This window comes from Zalophus californianus, chromosome 8 (assembly GCF_009762305.2).
Source record: "Zalophus californianus isolate mZalCal1 chromosome 8, mZalCal1.pri.v2, whole genome shotgun sequence".
Classification (NCBI taxonomy): Eukaryota; Metazoa; Chordata; class Mammalia; order Carnivora; family Otariidae; genus Zalophus; species Zalophus californianus.
In genome coordinates, this window is record NC_045602.1 from 123,069,027 (window position 1) to 123,086,577 (window position 17,551).

General features: G+C 44.7%; 1 protein-coding gene across 11 annotated transcripts in view; it reads right to left on the reverse strand.

Annotated features, from left to right (window-relative positions):
* PTPRT (protein tyrosine phosphatase receptor type T) overlaps positions 1-17,551 on the reverse strand; it is a 1,164,533-nt gene that overhangs the window by 762,516 nt on the left and 384,466 nt on the right. For 10 of the 11 annotated variants that reach the window (XM_027622224.1, XM_027622220.1, XM_027622223.1 and 7 more), the window contains exon 3: positions 12,220-12,491. The exons of the other annotated variant lie outside the window; for it this stretch is intronic. In XM_027622224.1, coding sequence (XP_027478025.1) covers positions 12,220-12,491 — 272 coding nt within the window. The remainder of the gene's footprint in view (positions 1-12,219; positions 12,492-17,551) is intronic. 11 annotated transcript variants of the gene reach the window in all.

The window sequence follows — 17,551 nt, forward strand, 5'->3', positions numbered from 1 at the left end:
TCTGCTCCAGCACAGTCTAGCTGTGTTTCAATCACATGTGGGATTCTCAACAGTTTTATCTACACTCACTCTCAACACTCCCTTACTTCCCACTGCAAAACTACACCCCCCCACTATCATCTGGATTTTGTCCCCAACACTTTCCCCAGAACTGCTCTCATGGCAAATACCAATAACTTCATAGTTGCTAAATCCAATAGACAGTTTTCAATCCTTATCTTAAGAAGGAAGATATTGTAGTGCTTGGGCTCTGGATCAGAATACCTGGGTTCCAGTCTTGGCTACACTCACTAGCGTGTGACTTTGGGCAAGTTATCTTACTGCTCTGTGCCTCAGTTTCCTCATCTATAATTATAGTGTCCACTTTACTGGATAAGTTTTCATATTAAAGGAGTTAATACACTATTTAGAACAATGTATGGTACATGGTAGGTACTCAATGTTTGCCAATAATTATTATTGATACTTGACCATTTTTCTACAATTATCAATGGTTGTAGCTTCTCCCTTTCTGGATCTGTCTTGTTTTGGCTCAAGTGACACTTCATTCTCATGGTTTTTCCTCACAGATCTGGGACTATATATACTACCATAGGTTCCGTTGTAAGTACTTCTCCTCCTACATCTAGCCCTCAAATGTCAGGTTCCTCTACTCATGTTTTTACTGAGCTAACCCTGCAATGGCTGCCAATTCACCGACAATCCCCAAGTTCAGCCCCAGTCCATACTTTTCACTGACCAGCAGTCTCACCCAACTAAGAGATCTGCATTTTTATGCAGATACTATATAGAGATCCCTCAAACACCGTCTGTACGCAACAAATCTGAACAGCTTCCCTATCAAATTGTCTCCCCCAAGAGCCGCATCATCCTTCCTGAAATATGTGCCTCAGTGGGTTGCCCTATGACCCATCCAGGCACTGAAGACTGGGATTTGGGCATTTGCTGGGGCTTCTCCTTCTGCCTTGCTTCTCATTTTCTTTTTGATTCTGACTTAGTATTTCTAAATCTGGCCATGCCTTTCCATTTCTGCTATTAAGTTGAACCATATGAAGCAACCATTTTGTAAGCCAAAGCCAATTTGATTCCAGTCCAATGGCTCTGGTTCAAATCTTCACCGCTCTTCATCTCTACTACTTCAACAGCCTATACCATGGACCCTTCTCCCTCCTCTTTCATTCCTGACTTCAAGCCTGTGGATAGAATGTAAGATGGGTGATGAGACCAACAGGAAAACCTTCACGTGAAAACATTTTGTGGCCCATGTGGTCATTCCAGGTTAATGGATTCAGAGGCCAGTGGTCTCAATGGGGCCCAGAACTCCAGCAGCTAAAATGAGAGAGTAGGGAACTGGTGGAGAGGGTGGTGATGCTTGCCAAGAGGCAGCTTCCTGGGGTGGTAAGATCAATCATTAAGAACACAAATGGCTGCCTGGGGATTATGTAAAATGACTTGGGGATGACAGTCACACCAAACACAGAGCATCTGACACTAGCATGACAACTGCTCTGGAAGAGGGGTTTACTAAGTTAAGAGGGTCCTTCAGAGGCACGGAAACAAAAATGTGTAGGGAGTGTGCAGAAATAAAAGGCTAAAGGATAAATGCCACAGCCTGCAGAGAAGAAAGTCAACAGAAGACCTTACTATAAAGATTTAAGTATCTAATTATATTTTTAATAACTGAAAGGAAAACAAAAGCAAGGGCCACGGGGGAAAAAAGTAAAATAGAACACAGAAAATATATTTAAAAACATGAAGGCATTCAAACTGTATAATAAAAATGACAAAAGAAAAAATATTTCCGTTGTGACAATAAATATAAATGGGATAAAATAGAGAAAAGGTCTCAGACTGTCTAAATAAACAAAATCTAGAAGATAAACACCTAACACAAAATGACCCAGTTAACTTAAAAATAACAAGTTGAACAAAGGCATAATGGGAAAACGCAAATAAACAGAAAACAGTGGTTGTAAAAATAATGTAAAAGTGTCAAAGTATAATTTAAACTGGAAAAAAATTAAAAACCATTAAGTGGATTAAAATGTCATTTTTTAAATGCATGAGTTAATAGACTTAAAAAGAGAAAATGATGAGGAATAAAAACAAAATTTGAAAACTTTAGCTCATGTCTTAGACTCCAGGCAAACAGAAAAAAACAAAGATATAAGTATGTGTTTGTATCTTATGAATATGTGAATAATAAAATGAATAATACATTTAGTAAACAGATTATTTAACACAAAAATCAGATTACAGGCTAAAGACTAATTTCAATAAATCTCTCAAAGAACAAGGTGTAGAATGAATTTGGAAGCTTTCCTTCTGTTTCTATTTTTTTGAAACAGCTTCAGGAGAATAGGTATTTCTTCTTCTTTGAATGTTTGGTAGAATTCCCCAGGGAATCCATCAGGCCCTGGACTCTTGTTTTTTGGGAGGTTTTTGATCACTGCTCCAATCTTGTTAGTGGTTATTGGCCTATTCAGGTTGTCAATTTCTTCCTGTCTCAGTCTTGGGAGTTTATAGGTTTCCAGGAAGGCATCCATTTCATCCAGATTGCTCACCTCATTGACATATAGTTGTTGATAATAATTTCTAATAATTGTTTCTATTTCCTTGGTGTGAGTCGTGATCTCTCCCCTTTCATTCATAATTTTATTCATTTGGGTCCTTTCTCTTTTCTTCTGGATAAGTCTGGCCAGCGGTTTATTGATCTTATTAATTCTTTCGAAGAACTAGCTTCTAGTTTCGTTGATCTGATCTACTGTGTTTCTGGTTTCTAATTCATTGATCTCTGCTTGAATCTTAATTATTTCTCTTCCAGTGTGTGGCTTAGGCATCGTTTGTTGCTTTTTCTCTGGTTCTTTAAGGTGTAGAGTTAGTTGGTGAATTCGAGATTTTTCTATTTTTTTGAGTGAGGCTTGGATGGCTATGTATTTCCCCCTTAGGACCGCCTTTGCAGTATCCCATAGGTTTTGGACCGATGTGTTTTTGTTCTCATGGGTTTCCATGAATTGTTTAAGTTCTTCTTTGATTTCCTGGTTGACTTAAACATTCTTAAGCAGAGTGGTCTTTAGCTTCCACATGTTTGAATTTCTTCCAAATTTTTTCTTGTGATTGAGTGCCAGTTTTAAAGCATTACAGTCTGAGAATATGCAGGGAATAATCTCAGTCTTTTGGTATCAGTTGAGACCTGATTTGTGACCCAGTATGTGATCTATTCTGTAGAAAGTTCCATGTGCTCTCAAGAAGAATGAGTATTCTGTTGTTTTAGGGTGGAATGTTCTGTATATATCTATGAGGTCCATCTGGTCCCGTGTGTCATTCAAAGCTCTTGTTTCTTTGTTGATTTTCTGCTTAGATGATCTGTCTATTGCTGAGAGTGGAGTATTGAGATCTCCTACAATTAACATATTGTTATCAATATGACTCTTTATTTTGGTTAACAGTTGGCTTTTGTAGATGGCTGCGCCCATGTTGGGGGCCCAAAGTTCATGGCAGCAATGTCTGCAATAGCCAAACTGTGGAAAGAGCCGAGATGCCCTTTGACAGATGAGTGGATAAAGAAGATGTGGTCCATATATACAGTGGAATATTACTCAGCCATCAGAAAGGATGAATACCCAACTTTTACAGCAACATGGACGGGACTGGAGGAGATGATGCTAAGTGAAATAAGTCAAGCAGAGAACGTCAATTATCATATGGTTTCACTTATTTGTGGAACATAAGGAACAGCATGGAGGACAGTAGGAGAAGGAACGGAAAAAATGAAGGGTGGTGGAATCGGAGGGAGAGATGAACCATGAGGGACTATGGACTCTGAGAAACAAACAGGGTTTTAGAGGGGACGGTGGTGGGGGGATGGGTTAGCCCAGTGATGCGTATTAAGGAGGGCACATACAGCATGGAGCACTGGGTGTTATACGAAAACAATGAATCGTGGATCACCACATCAAAAACTAATGAGGTATTGTATGGTGACTAACATAACATAATAAAATTAAATTAAAAAAAAGAACAAGCTGTATAGGTCTGGGCCTATGTATTTTCTGACTTAAGAAAAGTTTTCTAAGGCTAAAAATTGATGACAAAAGCTTAAAAATCAATTTGTTAAAATTGAAATATTATATATTTCTTAAATATGTAATACCTTCCATAATAACTATGATTTCAAAGTACGTTTTCTTTCTTAACAGAAGCCTGAAACAAAATTAAAAGCCAAATGGCAAGCTGAGAATAGTATTTGTAACATCTAGGTCAGCTAAAAGATAAATAATCTGTTTTGTGTCAAGAATTCTGAAGAATCAACAAAATAAATCCTCCAAAAGAAAAGCTGGCAAGTGACTTGAGCAGATAATTCAAAAAAGATAAAGTAGGAATGGTGATAATCTATGAATGCATCTTTTAAATGATACCAGGAAGATTATGGCAGATGGATATTTTCTTGGTACTTTTCTACATTTTTCTAAACTTTCTGCAAAAGAATGAGCTATTTTATACTTACAAAAAAATTAAATGCTTTAAGGTGCATTACATTTTTGTGTCTCTCTTCATGCTGTATTATCACTATGTCATGTACCATGGCATAATTAATTCCACTATAGCACCCATCAGCCTATCACACCATCTTATAATTGCTTGTTCCCAAATCATTTCATTCCCTAAACTCCAAAACCACTGGGAACAGAAACAGTATCTTCATTCATTCGTTCATTCATGCATTCAGCATTTACAGAGACCCTCCTCTGTACCAAACACTGGGACACATGCTGGGGCTATAAAAGTGAATGAGATAATTAAGTCCTAACTCTGATGAACTTCATACTCTAGTGAAGGGAAATGGAAATTAAATAAATATATAAAATTAAACTCATTTTGTAATTGGTATTATGAAGGAAATAAATAGAATACTGTGAATAACTAAGGGGAGGAGGGTCTACTTTACTTGGAGTGGTCAGGAGAGAATCCTACAGAGGTGATACTTGAGACCAGAAGGATGAAAATGGCCTGTCAAGGAAAATGTGGGGGCGAGGGCAAAGGCCATGAGGCAGGAAAGAGTTGGGGATGATATGGGAGCACAGGAATGAGACTGATGTGGCTGGGATACAGTGAGTAAGCTAGAGAGGCACAAGGTGAGGCTGGAGCATTAGCTGGGGGGTCAGGCAACATGGAGTCTTACAAGACATGGCAGGGAGCCTGAATTTCCTCTAAGTCACCAAAAGTTCTAAAGCCGGGATGTGACATAATCTAATCTACGTTCTACAGAGATCTTTCTGGCTGTGCTGTGGAAAGTGTAGTCATCCCATGGAAAGATAAGGATGGCTTTCATGAAGGTGGTGGAAAACAAAGACGTCGATGGCTGGGGAGGTATTTCAAAGGCAGAGGTGAAATCACTGCTGTGGGAGCAAGAGGGGAAAAGTGAAGGAAAGAGAAGACTCAGTGAGGACCCTTCAACTTGGGGCTTGAACTTCTAGGTTGACTCTGGTGTCATTTACTGACACGGGAAGATGACACAAGGAACATGTGACGGGCACACAAGCAGGGCAACATCAGGATTTCTTTTTGGCCACGCGAAGCTTGAGATGCCAAGTAAACATCTTAATGGATATATTGAGTAGGACCCTGGCATTCTATTTCTGGAGCTCATGGGTGATTTAGGATCAGAAGTACAAATGTGGTAGCTTTGGCTATACCAGTGACACTTTAAATGTCATTTGAAACTGATGAACTAGATGAGGTCACCATGGAACACAGAGCAGGTAATTCAGAGAAGAGAGCTAGGGCCCAAGGTCAAGTGCTAAAAGCACAATAGAGGATTGGGGGGGATGGTAGAGATGCAATAGAGGATTGGGGGGGATGGTAGAGATGCAACAGAGGATTGGGGGGATGGTAGAGATGCAACAGAGGATTGGGGGGGATGGTAGAGATGTAATAGAGGATTGAGGGGGGATGGTAGAGATGCAATAGAGGATTGGGGGGATGGTAGAGATGCAAAAGAGGATTGGGGGGATCGTAGAGATGCAATAGAGGATTGAGGGGGGATGGTAGAGATGCAATAGAGGATTGGGGGGATGGTAGAGATGCAATAGAGGATGGGGGATGGTAGAGATGAATAGAGGATTGGGGGGATGGTAGAGATGCAATAGAGGATTGAGGGGGATGGTAGAGATGCAATAGAGGATTGGGGGATGGTAGAGATGCAATAGAGGATTGGGGGGATGGTAGAGATGCAATAGAGGATTGGGGGGGATGGTAGAGATGCAATAGAGGATTGGGGGGGATGGCAGAGATGCAATAGAGGATGGGGGGATGGTAGAGATGCAATAGAGGATTGGGGGGATAGTAGAGATGTAAGCATGATTTTAGGTAGAGAGAAATGAATCAAGGAAACAGGATAACACACAAGGGGGTGAGGGAATCAAGGAAACAAGCTTCTGGAAGGAGGAGTCAATTGGGATCAGGACTCCAGTGAGGGATAGGTATTGACCAGAAAGGACACCTCATCAACTGAGACCGAATGATAATAAAAATAATAAAAACAGAAATATAACCACAATAATGAAGCCCGGCAATATTGACCATTTGTTACATAGTCTTGATCCAGTCTCTCAAAAGCCCTAAAAAAGGGGGCGGGGGGGGCAGCTGCATTACCAAAGCTCAGAAGGGGAGCCAGAGGTAGATTGAGAACTGAGGCCCTGGGCTCCTAGCTCACAGTGCACAGCCGCACCTATTACTGGGCTTCAGTGGAAAGCAGCCCAAATCTCTTTTAACCAAAACACATGGTTAAGCAGAATTCTAACTTTTTTTTTTTTTCCAGTTAATCAAAGTATAACTTAAATTCTTCTAACACTTGGACTGTTTCTTGCATCATGACCCAGTGTCTAACCCATATCATAATTATTAACAAGTGTTCCACTAATGAATGCAAGGCTGGTCATGGGAGAATGGGTGATAGGAAAACACATTTGTTCACTGTTCCCTCTCCCTTCCTCTGCAGAAATAACAATTCTAAAATGAGAGAGAGAATCTTTCACTTATCAGAATTCCTCTTGAGAATTTTTTTTTAAAGCACCAGGGCAGGTTAGACTTGGGTTTCTCAAACATGGGAGAAAAATATTCCATAAGAAACAGGGGAAAGAATACTCTAGTTTTCCATTAAATGAATTAATAATTTTAAAGGGTTTGCAACATACATGGTAATATATTGATAAATATTACTATTATTGTTGTTCTTAGTCTGGGGAGAGGGATGGGCAGTAAGAGGAGGAATCCCAGGGAATGGTGCTAGGTCTGGGGGGATGAAGAAGCTAATGCACCACCCAACATAACTATTCCCTCCAGTGCCCACCTCAAGCTTCCACTGAAGTTCCTACACTCAACACTCTTTGATAGGAGTCCCGACCGCAAGAAACTGGCACAAGCTGGACTTTGGGTCCACATGGAGTTACATGGAAATAAAGAGCCACGTGTAGTTGCGGGAACCAAGGGAGTTGGGGAAAGGTGATGGTGACTAAGTACAAAAGCAGAGAGAAAAAGACCATGGCAGCCCACGAAATCCTTGATGAAGTCTCCAGACTCCTCAGATCCTAGAACTAGGGTCCACGGGATATTTATAGCACAGGGCAGGCTGGGGATACAGCTGAGAATACAGCACTTCCCAAGACAGAACTGGGGCAAGTCCTCCCCATCACGGCCAGATCACTCAGAGCAAAATGCTCACAAAGCATGCAGGAGCCAAGAGGGTCTTATCTCGGGCGTGCCACTCCAGAATCACAATTTTTTTTATAAAAATCATGCAAGCTGCCATGAGATAGACCCCCTCAATGCCTGGGGAGTGAGGAGTCAACAACACAGATAACAAGACTGGATGTATCAGAAATAGGGCCAGAAGGGAAAGGAAAGGAAGAAGATCCATGCTGGACCCTCTAAGGCCTACCTGAAATCACCCGCTGAGGCAGTTTCCCCTCAACACTGAACTCTCTCAATGAGGCTGGCACTAAAGTGGGTAAAGAATTGTAGAGGCTACTTTAGTGCTGTTTACAGGTGGCAGGGAGGGCAGAGAGGGCAGAGGGTGGGCAGAAGTAGACCATGCCAACACCCAGGGATGCTCCATGTCAGTGTATGGGGGCAGGGACCCTGACAGGCAGGGATGGGGCAGAAGGCCTAGGCTGGGAAACCCACCTGTTCTGCAGGACATTCTTCATTCCCAAGGCCAGCACACAGACCTACGGTCAACTACACATGCCCCAGCCCCTGGAACCTTAGAGACCTCCTAGGGCTTGCATGGAAAGGCACAAACCTCTCCCCATGCATGAGCTGCTGGACAAAGTCAGGAACTATTTCCCAGGAGAGGCTCAGAGACGAGTCACCCTCAACCTCTCCAAAACGCAGGTTGTGTGCATGTTGGGGGAAGGGATGGATAGGTCAAGCCATGGTTTAAAAGAGTGGGCACTCTCACGTTCTGCGTGGGGCGCTGGGTGTTACGCACAAACAATGAATCATGGAACACTACATCCAGAACTAATGACGTGATGTATGGGGATTAACATAGCAATAAAAAAATTTGAAAAAATAAATAAAAGAGTGGGCACTCTATCCTCCCTTTTGTAATCCTTGAGCAGAGAATCTGCACAGCAAAAGTTTTAAGGGACTGCAAACATTTTCTCCGAAGAGAGAAAAATGTTGGCTCACCAGCACCCCTCTTAGGAAGACGACTACGTATTTTCATGGAGAGGGATTGCTTAGGGAGAAATCAAGAGAGCCTCTCTCCCACCCCAGCCCCAGAAGGCCTGAATAAAATGAGGAGAGTATGCTGTTCAGCAAAGAGGGGAGGTGAAAGAGAGGAGATGGGGGAGAGTGTGAAGGGTGGGAGAGTGCCCCCCCCCCCCGTGAGATGCACCCCCCTAAACTGTACGTGAAGTTACTAAGCCTCCAGAGTGCCAGATGCTGGTGCCCGATCCCTGAGAAAGGGACTGGATCTCAATTCCAGTTGAATCCAAGCCTGGCAGGCCCTAGATTTCATGGGCCTCCATAGTAATTACAAGCACTAAATAAAAGGCAACTTCCCCCAGGCAGGTGCCGGAAAACAGAGTAAGCAGGTGGCTGCAAACCAGCAAAAAAACTTCTCTTATTTTTTTCTAGATCTTGGGACAGAACAGTTCAGAATCATTAAAAACATAAAACAGACTTAATATCACCTGCAAGGGGGCCTAGATCTAAAGCACAGCTCAGGCAGTTTTAATAAGACCCTGCTCTTTAGGGAGGAGGCAGGTGTGGGGGTACATGGCCAGGGGACGTTCATCCCTGGCCCTGCTGAGACCCTGGTGCCACAGAGCCCCCTAATAGGAAAGATGAAATTTCCCTGCGTATTACGGAGCTAAAAGTCAATTTTGAAACTATGAAATATGACTTTAATAAATGAATACATAAGCCATCAGGATCTGAGTCCCAGCACTGCTGAAAACTAAACTGGATTTAGTCCACAGAATCATATATACAGGACCAGAGCTCAGGGTCTGATGAATTTTCAAATCCACACCACAAGTGTCTTTGATTCTCCGGACAGCACCCCCTTCTCTCCCCCAGTATGTGTGGGGGTAGTGACTCTGGGAGTGTGCAGGTGCACCTGTGTGTGCCCCTCTGGGTGTGTGGCCACAGGACTATGCATAGTGGCTACGTGTGTGTGTGTGCGCGTGTGTGTGTGTGTGTGTGAGAGAGAGAGAGACAGAGAGAGACAGAGAGAGACAGAGAGGGACAGAGAAAGAGAGGTTTCTGTTCTACACTGCTGCTTTCAGTACATGAGTGGCTTTGTCACCACGAAGCTCAGAGCAGAGGATATAATGTAATGTAATGATGCTGTAGCTGCCAACAAGTTAGAAATCAGAAAATTCTCCCAGATGAGGCCGCTCATCACAGGGATGATACAGAACTTACAGAGGACAGCTCAATCATGGTGGGGATTTCCTCACAAAAGGCATCCTTCCTCCTTCCTCTTCTGTTCCTCCCCGTTCCTCCTCCCTTCCAACAATCACTGAGGCCCGCCACAAGCCTGACACGTTGTTTAATATATATGCTATCTCATTCAATCCACGGAAGAACCCTTCATCGTACCTATTTCCTTCTCCATTTTATAAATGAAGAGAACTGATTCAGAATAGATGACAGGATACATCCAACATTACAGAGCTAGTAAGTAGAAGATTCTTATAATGTGCTTTTTTTTTCCCCAAAAGCAGGAAACTGAGCTTGGTGCCAAAGGACCTAGGGAGGATTATGGGAAGCTCAGTTTACCAATAATATGCCCTCCTCTAGAACACAAGACATGTTGCTCTCCAACACAAGGAGTTACAGGTAAATGAGAGGCCATATGCTTACCACAGAGCTGGGACAAAGAGGGTACCCAAGAAATGTGCTCTTTCCCCTCCATATCCCATCAAAGATCAGGGCCAGCAGTGGCACTCTCCCTGCCCTGGATCACTTTTCCTCCTCATTTCACTTGCACCTGTGGCCCTATCCTATAATCCATTTGCATCAGGCCCTAGAGAGGGGTTTTCTAATTGGAGCCCTATGGCTTCACTGGGGGTATCGATGGACTTACAGACACACTTACTTTATCCTCAGTTATACAGGGTGGAGGAGTGGTGGGGGGAGTCTTGGGATTAGGCATCCAGGTTCTTGTCCCCCCTTTTCCAATGATCTGCTATATGATCTTGGACTTCAGTATCCATCTCTAGACCTCAGCTTTACTACTTACATCAAAGTTCAGCAAACTATGGCCTGGAGGTCAAATCTGGCCCACCACTTGTTTTTATACATAAAGTTTTATTGGAACACAGCTGCATGCTTCTACTCATTTACATAATACCCATGGCTACCTGCATAGTCCATCTGTTGAACGCAGTCCATAGATGTTGACCTGAAGGATGTCTGAGAATTTCCCAGCCACTAACCTTGTCAGCCTCGGGTCCATTTTCTCACCACAAAGCTCAGAGCGGACTTTAGAGAAAGGTCTCTAAAATGCACATCTGACTATGTCACCTTCTTACTTAAAACCTTTCAACAACAGGCAGAAATGATTTATTGGGGTGATGAAAATGTTCTAAAACTGGTTGATGGTGATGATTGCATAACTTTGTAGATTGACTAAAAATCACTGGATTGCACACTTAAATGGGTAAATTCTATGACGTGTACCTAAATACATAAAGTGGTTTTAAAAAAAGAAAAGCTTTCAAGAGTCCCAGGCCAAGGGGGCCCAAACTGTGCTCCCCCACAGGCACACTCCACTCTTCGCTCTTCGGACCGACAGCAGCCTGTGCCCTGTGTGTTCTCAGCCCACAGGGAGAGAAGGTGGTGGGGGAAGTGGGAGACGTGTTTAGAAGCTATTGCAACAATGTGGCATTGCTGAGACATTTTTACTACAGTCATGAAAGGACTGGTCCACAATGAGTGGAAAGGAAAAAACTGGTCTTTCATAGCCCCAGCTTGAGGGGCCCTGCTCTAGCGGAGGGGTCACATTTCATCTCCTTGGCCTGGCATTCAAAGCCAGCCATGACCTATTCACCTCTGCAAGCTGAGCCACCTGCATATATCCTTTGTGACCCACCCTTAAACAAGTGAGAATTTCCAAACTCTGCAAAAACTCTCTCGCTTGCTCCTCCAGCCCCTGGCATGCACCATACCTGACAAATCAAATGCCTTTTCCTTGCTTTCTCAATAATTACTTATTCATCCTTCAAGACTTAGCCTAGCTGCCACCTCTGCCTGGAAGCCCTCCAGGGGTTGGGGGGGTAATCTTTTGACCAGCTATCCCAGCTGGGATAACTATCCCAGCTCTCAGAACCTCACATTTTTCATCCGTAAAATAGGAATAATAATAGCACATCACTCATCAGGTGATTGTAAGCAATTAGTTTATAAAAGGCTTTAATGCCTCTGTTCCCCGCATTCTGAAGAGCCAGCTGTGTCCCACTGTACAGTAACTGCTTGTGTATCATGGGTCTCCTCTTCCTGAGCCTTCCTGAGCATGATCTCCAGGGAGGCAGGGGCCATGCTGGACCACCTCTGTGCCTGCCGGCCTGGCCAGGAGAGGCTCAGTAAACACAAGGTGCACAGTGAGTGAGTAAATGAAGGTCTTTCATAACTAACAAACTCTAGGTAGGGCAAGAGGTCTATAGATTTAGGATCACTTTTTAAAAAAATCAAAGAACACCATACCTGGTAGAAATGTGGCCAGAAGGTGCTGATAGCAAGCTCTGCTTTCACCCAGCCCTCGGTGACGACCCCAGACACGTTCCAGACAGGGTTCCCCTGGGGCCCGCCGTTCACCTTCACATAGACATTCAAGGCTCCCGGGCTGGACCTGTCGCGGCTGGAGAAGTAGTAATGGAAATCGATACAGTGGGTGTCATTCTCCTTCAGGGTCGGCAGGAGAAGGTGGGCCTTCTGGCCAGAGGCCCTCCCAGAGCTGTTCACCATCATGAAGGATCCTGGAGACCCACAAAGGGGACGGGAAGTAGAGGCAAAGAAAGAGAAAGAAAATCCTTCTGATAATCAGTCATACCCATCAATGTGGGGGCCGGAAATCAGGTCACTCTAGGAGGGCCTGATTGATCCTGAGGAAGCCACATCCCCTCTCTCTTCTGTAACTGGGCATTTTAAAACCTGCTCCACAAGGCAGTTTAAAAAGCAAGAGATGGGGGCGCCTGGGTGGCTCAGTCGTTAAGCGTCTGCCTTTGGCTCAGGTCATGATCCCAGGGTCCTGGGACCGAGCCCTGCATCGGGCTCCCTGCTCAGCAGAAGCCTGCTTCTCCCTCTCCCTCTCCCCCTGCTTGTGTTCCCTCTCTCGCTGTGTCTTTCTCTGTCAAATAAATAAAATCTTAAAAAAAAAAATTAATAAATAAATAAAATAAAAAGCAAGAGATGGGGGTGGCTGGGTGGCTCAGTCGGTTAAGCGTTGAACTCTTTGATTTCAGCTCGGGTCATCATCTATACGAGGTCCTGGAATCGAGCCCTGCATCAGGCTCCATGCTCAGCGCAGAGTCTGCTTGGGATTCTCTCTCTACCTCTGCCCCTCCCCCACTGTTTTTTTCCCCTCTCTAAAATAAGTAAAATCTTAAAAAAAAATTAAGAAGCAGTAGCATATACTAATATTTCTACAAAGTAGACAGTCTATAAACATTTACAGAAGAAGCATTCTATCCAGCAGGTCCTAAGGGAAACAGAGAACAAAACCCCAGGAAGACAGCTAACTGCAGCCTCCAAGGGTGAAATGTGACATCCAACCTCACACAAGCTCGGGCTGTCTCAATGGAAGCAGAACCTCTACAATACAGGATGTGTCGTTCCAACACATTCCACAAAGACCCTTGCATTCAGGCCAAGGAGTAAATGCAAACTATCCATTAATACTGCAGTCAGCACAGGGAATGACTCTATGTATCACAGGAGGACATATAAAAAGTAAAATGTATCCAAATAAGCAAGGAAGATTGAGGAAATGTGAGAACCAACTAGTAGATTTTTGGCCTGGAATGGAGGGTAAGTAATACTTACTAAGCACTTAAGGAGTACCAGTGTGATGTTAGGTGTCCTTTTAATATACTCTTCAATTTAATCTTCAGAATGACCCTGGGAGGTCATTTTATTTTGGAGAAGAGAGGATTTTCATTTTATTTAAAGACCGAATGACTTGCCCTGGGCCACTCAGCCAGGAAGGGATGGAGGAAAGCCAGATTCTCTCCAACTCAGCGTTTACACTATTGCTCTACAGCGAACGTAACTACAGTTTCTCAAGCATTAAGCAGAGTGCCTGCCCATAGAAAGGAAGGGAGCCTCTTTGGAGTTGCTTTGACAGATTAAATGGTTATTTCTAGTTCTTCAACCCTCTCTGGATCCATGTCCTGGGCCTCTCAGAAGAGGCAGAGGGTATGTCCCCAGCCCTTGAATTTGGACTGCTTTGGTCAACAGAACAAATCAAGCAGAGGCTTGAGATGTGCATGCCTAGCTGGGCTTGCCCCCTTGCACTCCCCACCACCTTTCATGAGGAGAATGTGCCCCAGGGAGCTGCTGCCCCTTTCAGCTTAGGATCAAAAAGAGACATGCATGGTGGAGAAAGGAGCTCAGCCAGTGCTGAAGAACCAAGCCATCCCCACCATGCAGCTTGGAGAACAGCCACACGGTCAACAAGCCCAACTCCTATCTGCCAGTCCACAGTCAATGCTCAGACACACAAGTAGGAGAATAAATGCTCACTGCTGTTTGCCACTGAATTCTCTCTCCATTTGCTGGGCAGCATTACTATGGCAATTGCTAATTGATAAAGGTGCCCGAGAGGCAGAGCTGGGAGAGAAACCACGGGAGGCATATTTCCATTCAAGGGGTCTTCTAACAATGGCCTGGAGACACAGTGAGTTAGTTCCCTGCCACGACAGATGGCTAAACAGAGCCTAGACAATGGAAAAGACATCTAAGGAAATTCCACAATCAACTGTGAGGGCTGAACTCTGTGACTTAAAGCCCTGTGATGCCAGGAAATAAACTGCATCATAACACACAGTAGATAAACTCAGGGGATCCTGGCATGAATATTCCTACCTAGAAAAAAACTATTACTTTGAAATCTTATTTTAACCACTAAAATCTTCTATTTGGAATGAAACCTTAAGACTGCTTATCCTCAGTCGAGATGAGCCACTTCAGAAAGTAGTCTCATTTATTCACCCTAATACCCAGAAGACTAAAGCTGCCAGCTAATAAGTGCTGGGCAATCTGTTGCTCGTTGGGGTTCTAGAGGGTACCAGACATCCACAGCCCATCCTCCCTGGGTTCTGAATGAATTTAAAGATAGACACAGGAGTGGGGCAGCTGGGTGGCTCAGTCGGTTAAGCGTCCGGCTCCTGATTTCGGCTCAGGTCATAATGTCTCAGTTGTGGGATCAAGTCCTGAGTTGGGCTCCATGCTCAGTGTGGAATCTGCCTCAGAGTCTCTCTCTCCCAGTCTCCCCCACCCTCTCTCTCTCAAAATAAATAAATGAATGAATGAATGAATAAATAAATAAATAAAATGAAAACTTAAAAAATATAGATACACGAGAGAGAGAAAATTCAAAACCCTCTGTTTAATCATTCACAAAACTGGATTAGAGAAAGTATCTTGGACTTGAGGCCAAATTAGGCTTCCTGCCTTCTCTTCTCTGCACCAGCACACACAGCAGCTAGATGGTCATGGCCTCCTTCCTTCTGACTCCACGCAGGTCCCCAGGGCCAGGGCTATCCTCCAGGGATGACCACATAGGACCACTGGCTAGGCCCATCCCCCAAACGAGCCAAGAAGAAGGGGGCTAAGAGAAATAGGAACCTAGGCTCCTAGACCGTCACCATCCCACCCATCAGAAAACTCTCCATCTCCTAGGATAAGAGCCACTGAAAGAGGCTCCCCCCGCCCCCCACCCCTCTGTGTTTTTAAGACAGTCAAGTCTCCTTTCTTATGGCCTGGCAGTAACACAGGGTAAGTGGAGAGATGTCCCTTGTCAGATATATTATCTGTAATTATCACAACCTCCCCCATGAGGCGGCGAGGAAGGAACCACTGCATGGGGGAAATGGAGTACAGGAAGAAGACTGAGCCAGCATCCATGCCTCTATCTGTTGGTGTACATCCCACGGGGTTCCAGAAGGTTTCCCAGAAACAGGTGAGTGATGTCCCACAAGCCCCACGAATCTTGGGTGACTGGCCCTGCCACAGAGGTGTGGCACAACTATGGGCAGAGAAGGCAGCCTGAGAAGTGAGCAATGCCTGGCTCTCTCCACTCAGAAGCCCATGGTGCCCCCATGGACATTTCAGCTCCTGTCCACCTGGCAATCCACACCAGGTGGCACAGAAGCCACAGCAGAGTCAGGAGGGTTTCCTTCCCACCAGCTCAGCCTCCTACTTCTTTTCATCCAAGCTCCAGTCATGAGGCAAGCTCGTGGAGGAGGCAGAGCCACATAACCTATATCCACTCACATAAGTTTAGGGCTACTCTCTATCTTGCTGCCCCAATGACTGATGATAGAGGATGCTCCAACTCCCTGAAGACAGAGCTGGTGAAAGTGCTTGACCCTCCATTTGGAGAAACTGCTGGTGGATGGAGAGACCTGTCCTCTCTGTTCTGGGCACATCGCTGGGTTACATTCCCCAGCCTCCTCTTAGAGGGTGGTGGGGTCATGCAACTGGGTTCTTGCCTGAAAAGTTCTAGCCACTTCCAGGCTTGGTTCATAAAAGCTACCTCTCTCTCCACACTCCTACCCCTCATTGCTCCACCTTCCATTATCTTGTCTCTCAAAGGACTGTCTTTGAACCAGCAGCATCAGCATCACCTGGGAGTTGGTAAGAAATGCAGTATCTCAGGCCCCACTCCAGGCCTACTAAATCCAAATCTGCATTTTTTTTTTTCAAGATCCCCCGGTGATTTGTATGCACGTTAAGGTGTGAGAATCACTGCTCCATTGTCTTTCCCATCCACCAGCCAGCTGAAAGCATAGGATTCCAAGAGAAATGGAACACAATAAAAGGAGCCTGGCTCCCTGAAGGACCATGACCATGAGGAAAGGCCACCCACCCAATAGGAACACTTATTTTGGCTTTAAGTTAACAAGGACTAAACTGTTATGGGGTTATTAAGCCACTGAAATTGTGAAGTTTATTTCCGCAGCTAGCATTATTGTTTTGGCACCCCTGTAGAGCCCTTACTTCCTCCCAGTCCCTTTATTTAAGGGGCTAAAGACAAAAAAATGAGAGTTACTAAGCAAAGCAGCAAGACACGCCAAATAGGGACATCACTAAGAGCAGTGTCCTAGTGTAAACAGAAGCTGAAAGAAAGGAGAAAAGGAAAACCATGCACTCTGAGCATGAATTCTCAAAAAAGCAAGAAATATCTTGGATCTTCATTAAGATCACCTGTCTTCGGTGGGCCAGAGCTGGGTGGGGTCAAGGTCACAATACCAAACACCCCCCACGACCATCCTCGCCCCTCATGTCTTATCTGGGTGACTTGATACACATGCCGCAGCCTTTAGACTGGACAGAAAGGGATGTGTTTTGGTGCACGGCTCAGAGAAATAGACAAGACCATTGAAAAAATAATAATAATAAAAGGCAAAAAAAATGATGCCTGCCCAGCCCACCACTCCCAGCGCACCTACCTGCAAAGGAGAGAAGGGTGCAGGCCAGAAAGGTACAGCAGGAGGGAGTCCTGCTCAGGAATGTCTTGGTGAAAAACTGGAGGAATGAGCAGCGCTGCTCTGCAGTCCAAGTGACAGAAGGGGACATGGGGAAAAGTCAGCATCAGCAGGTGGCACCCCCAGCAGGAGGGCAGGGGTACTGCAGCACTGGGTAGAGGACTCAGCAGCTGTGCTGGAACTCTCCGACGGCTTGCGGGAGTGCACAGCCCCGACGAGTCCAGAAAGGGCTCCTTTCCGACATGAAACACCCAGGGCAACTGATCTTACTACTCATGACTAGGGAGAGCCTTCTGAGGGCACACGGAGGCCCAAAAGTCAAGCAGGTA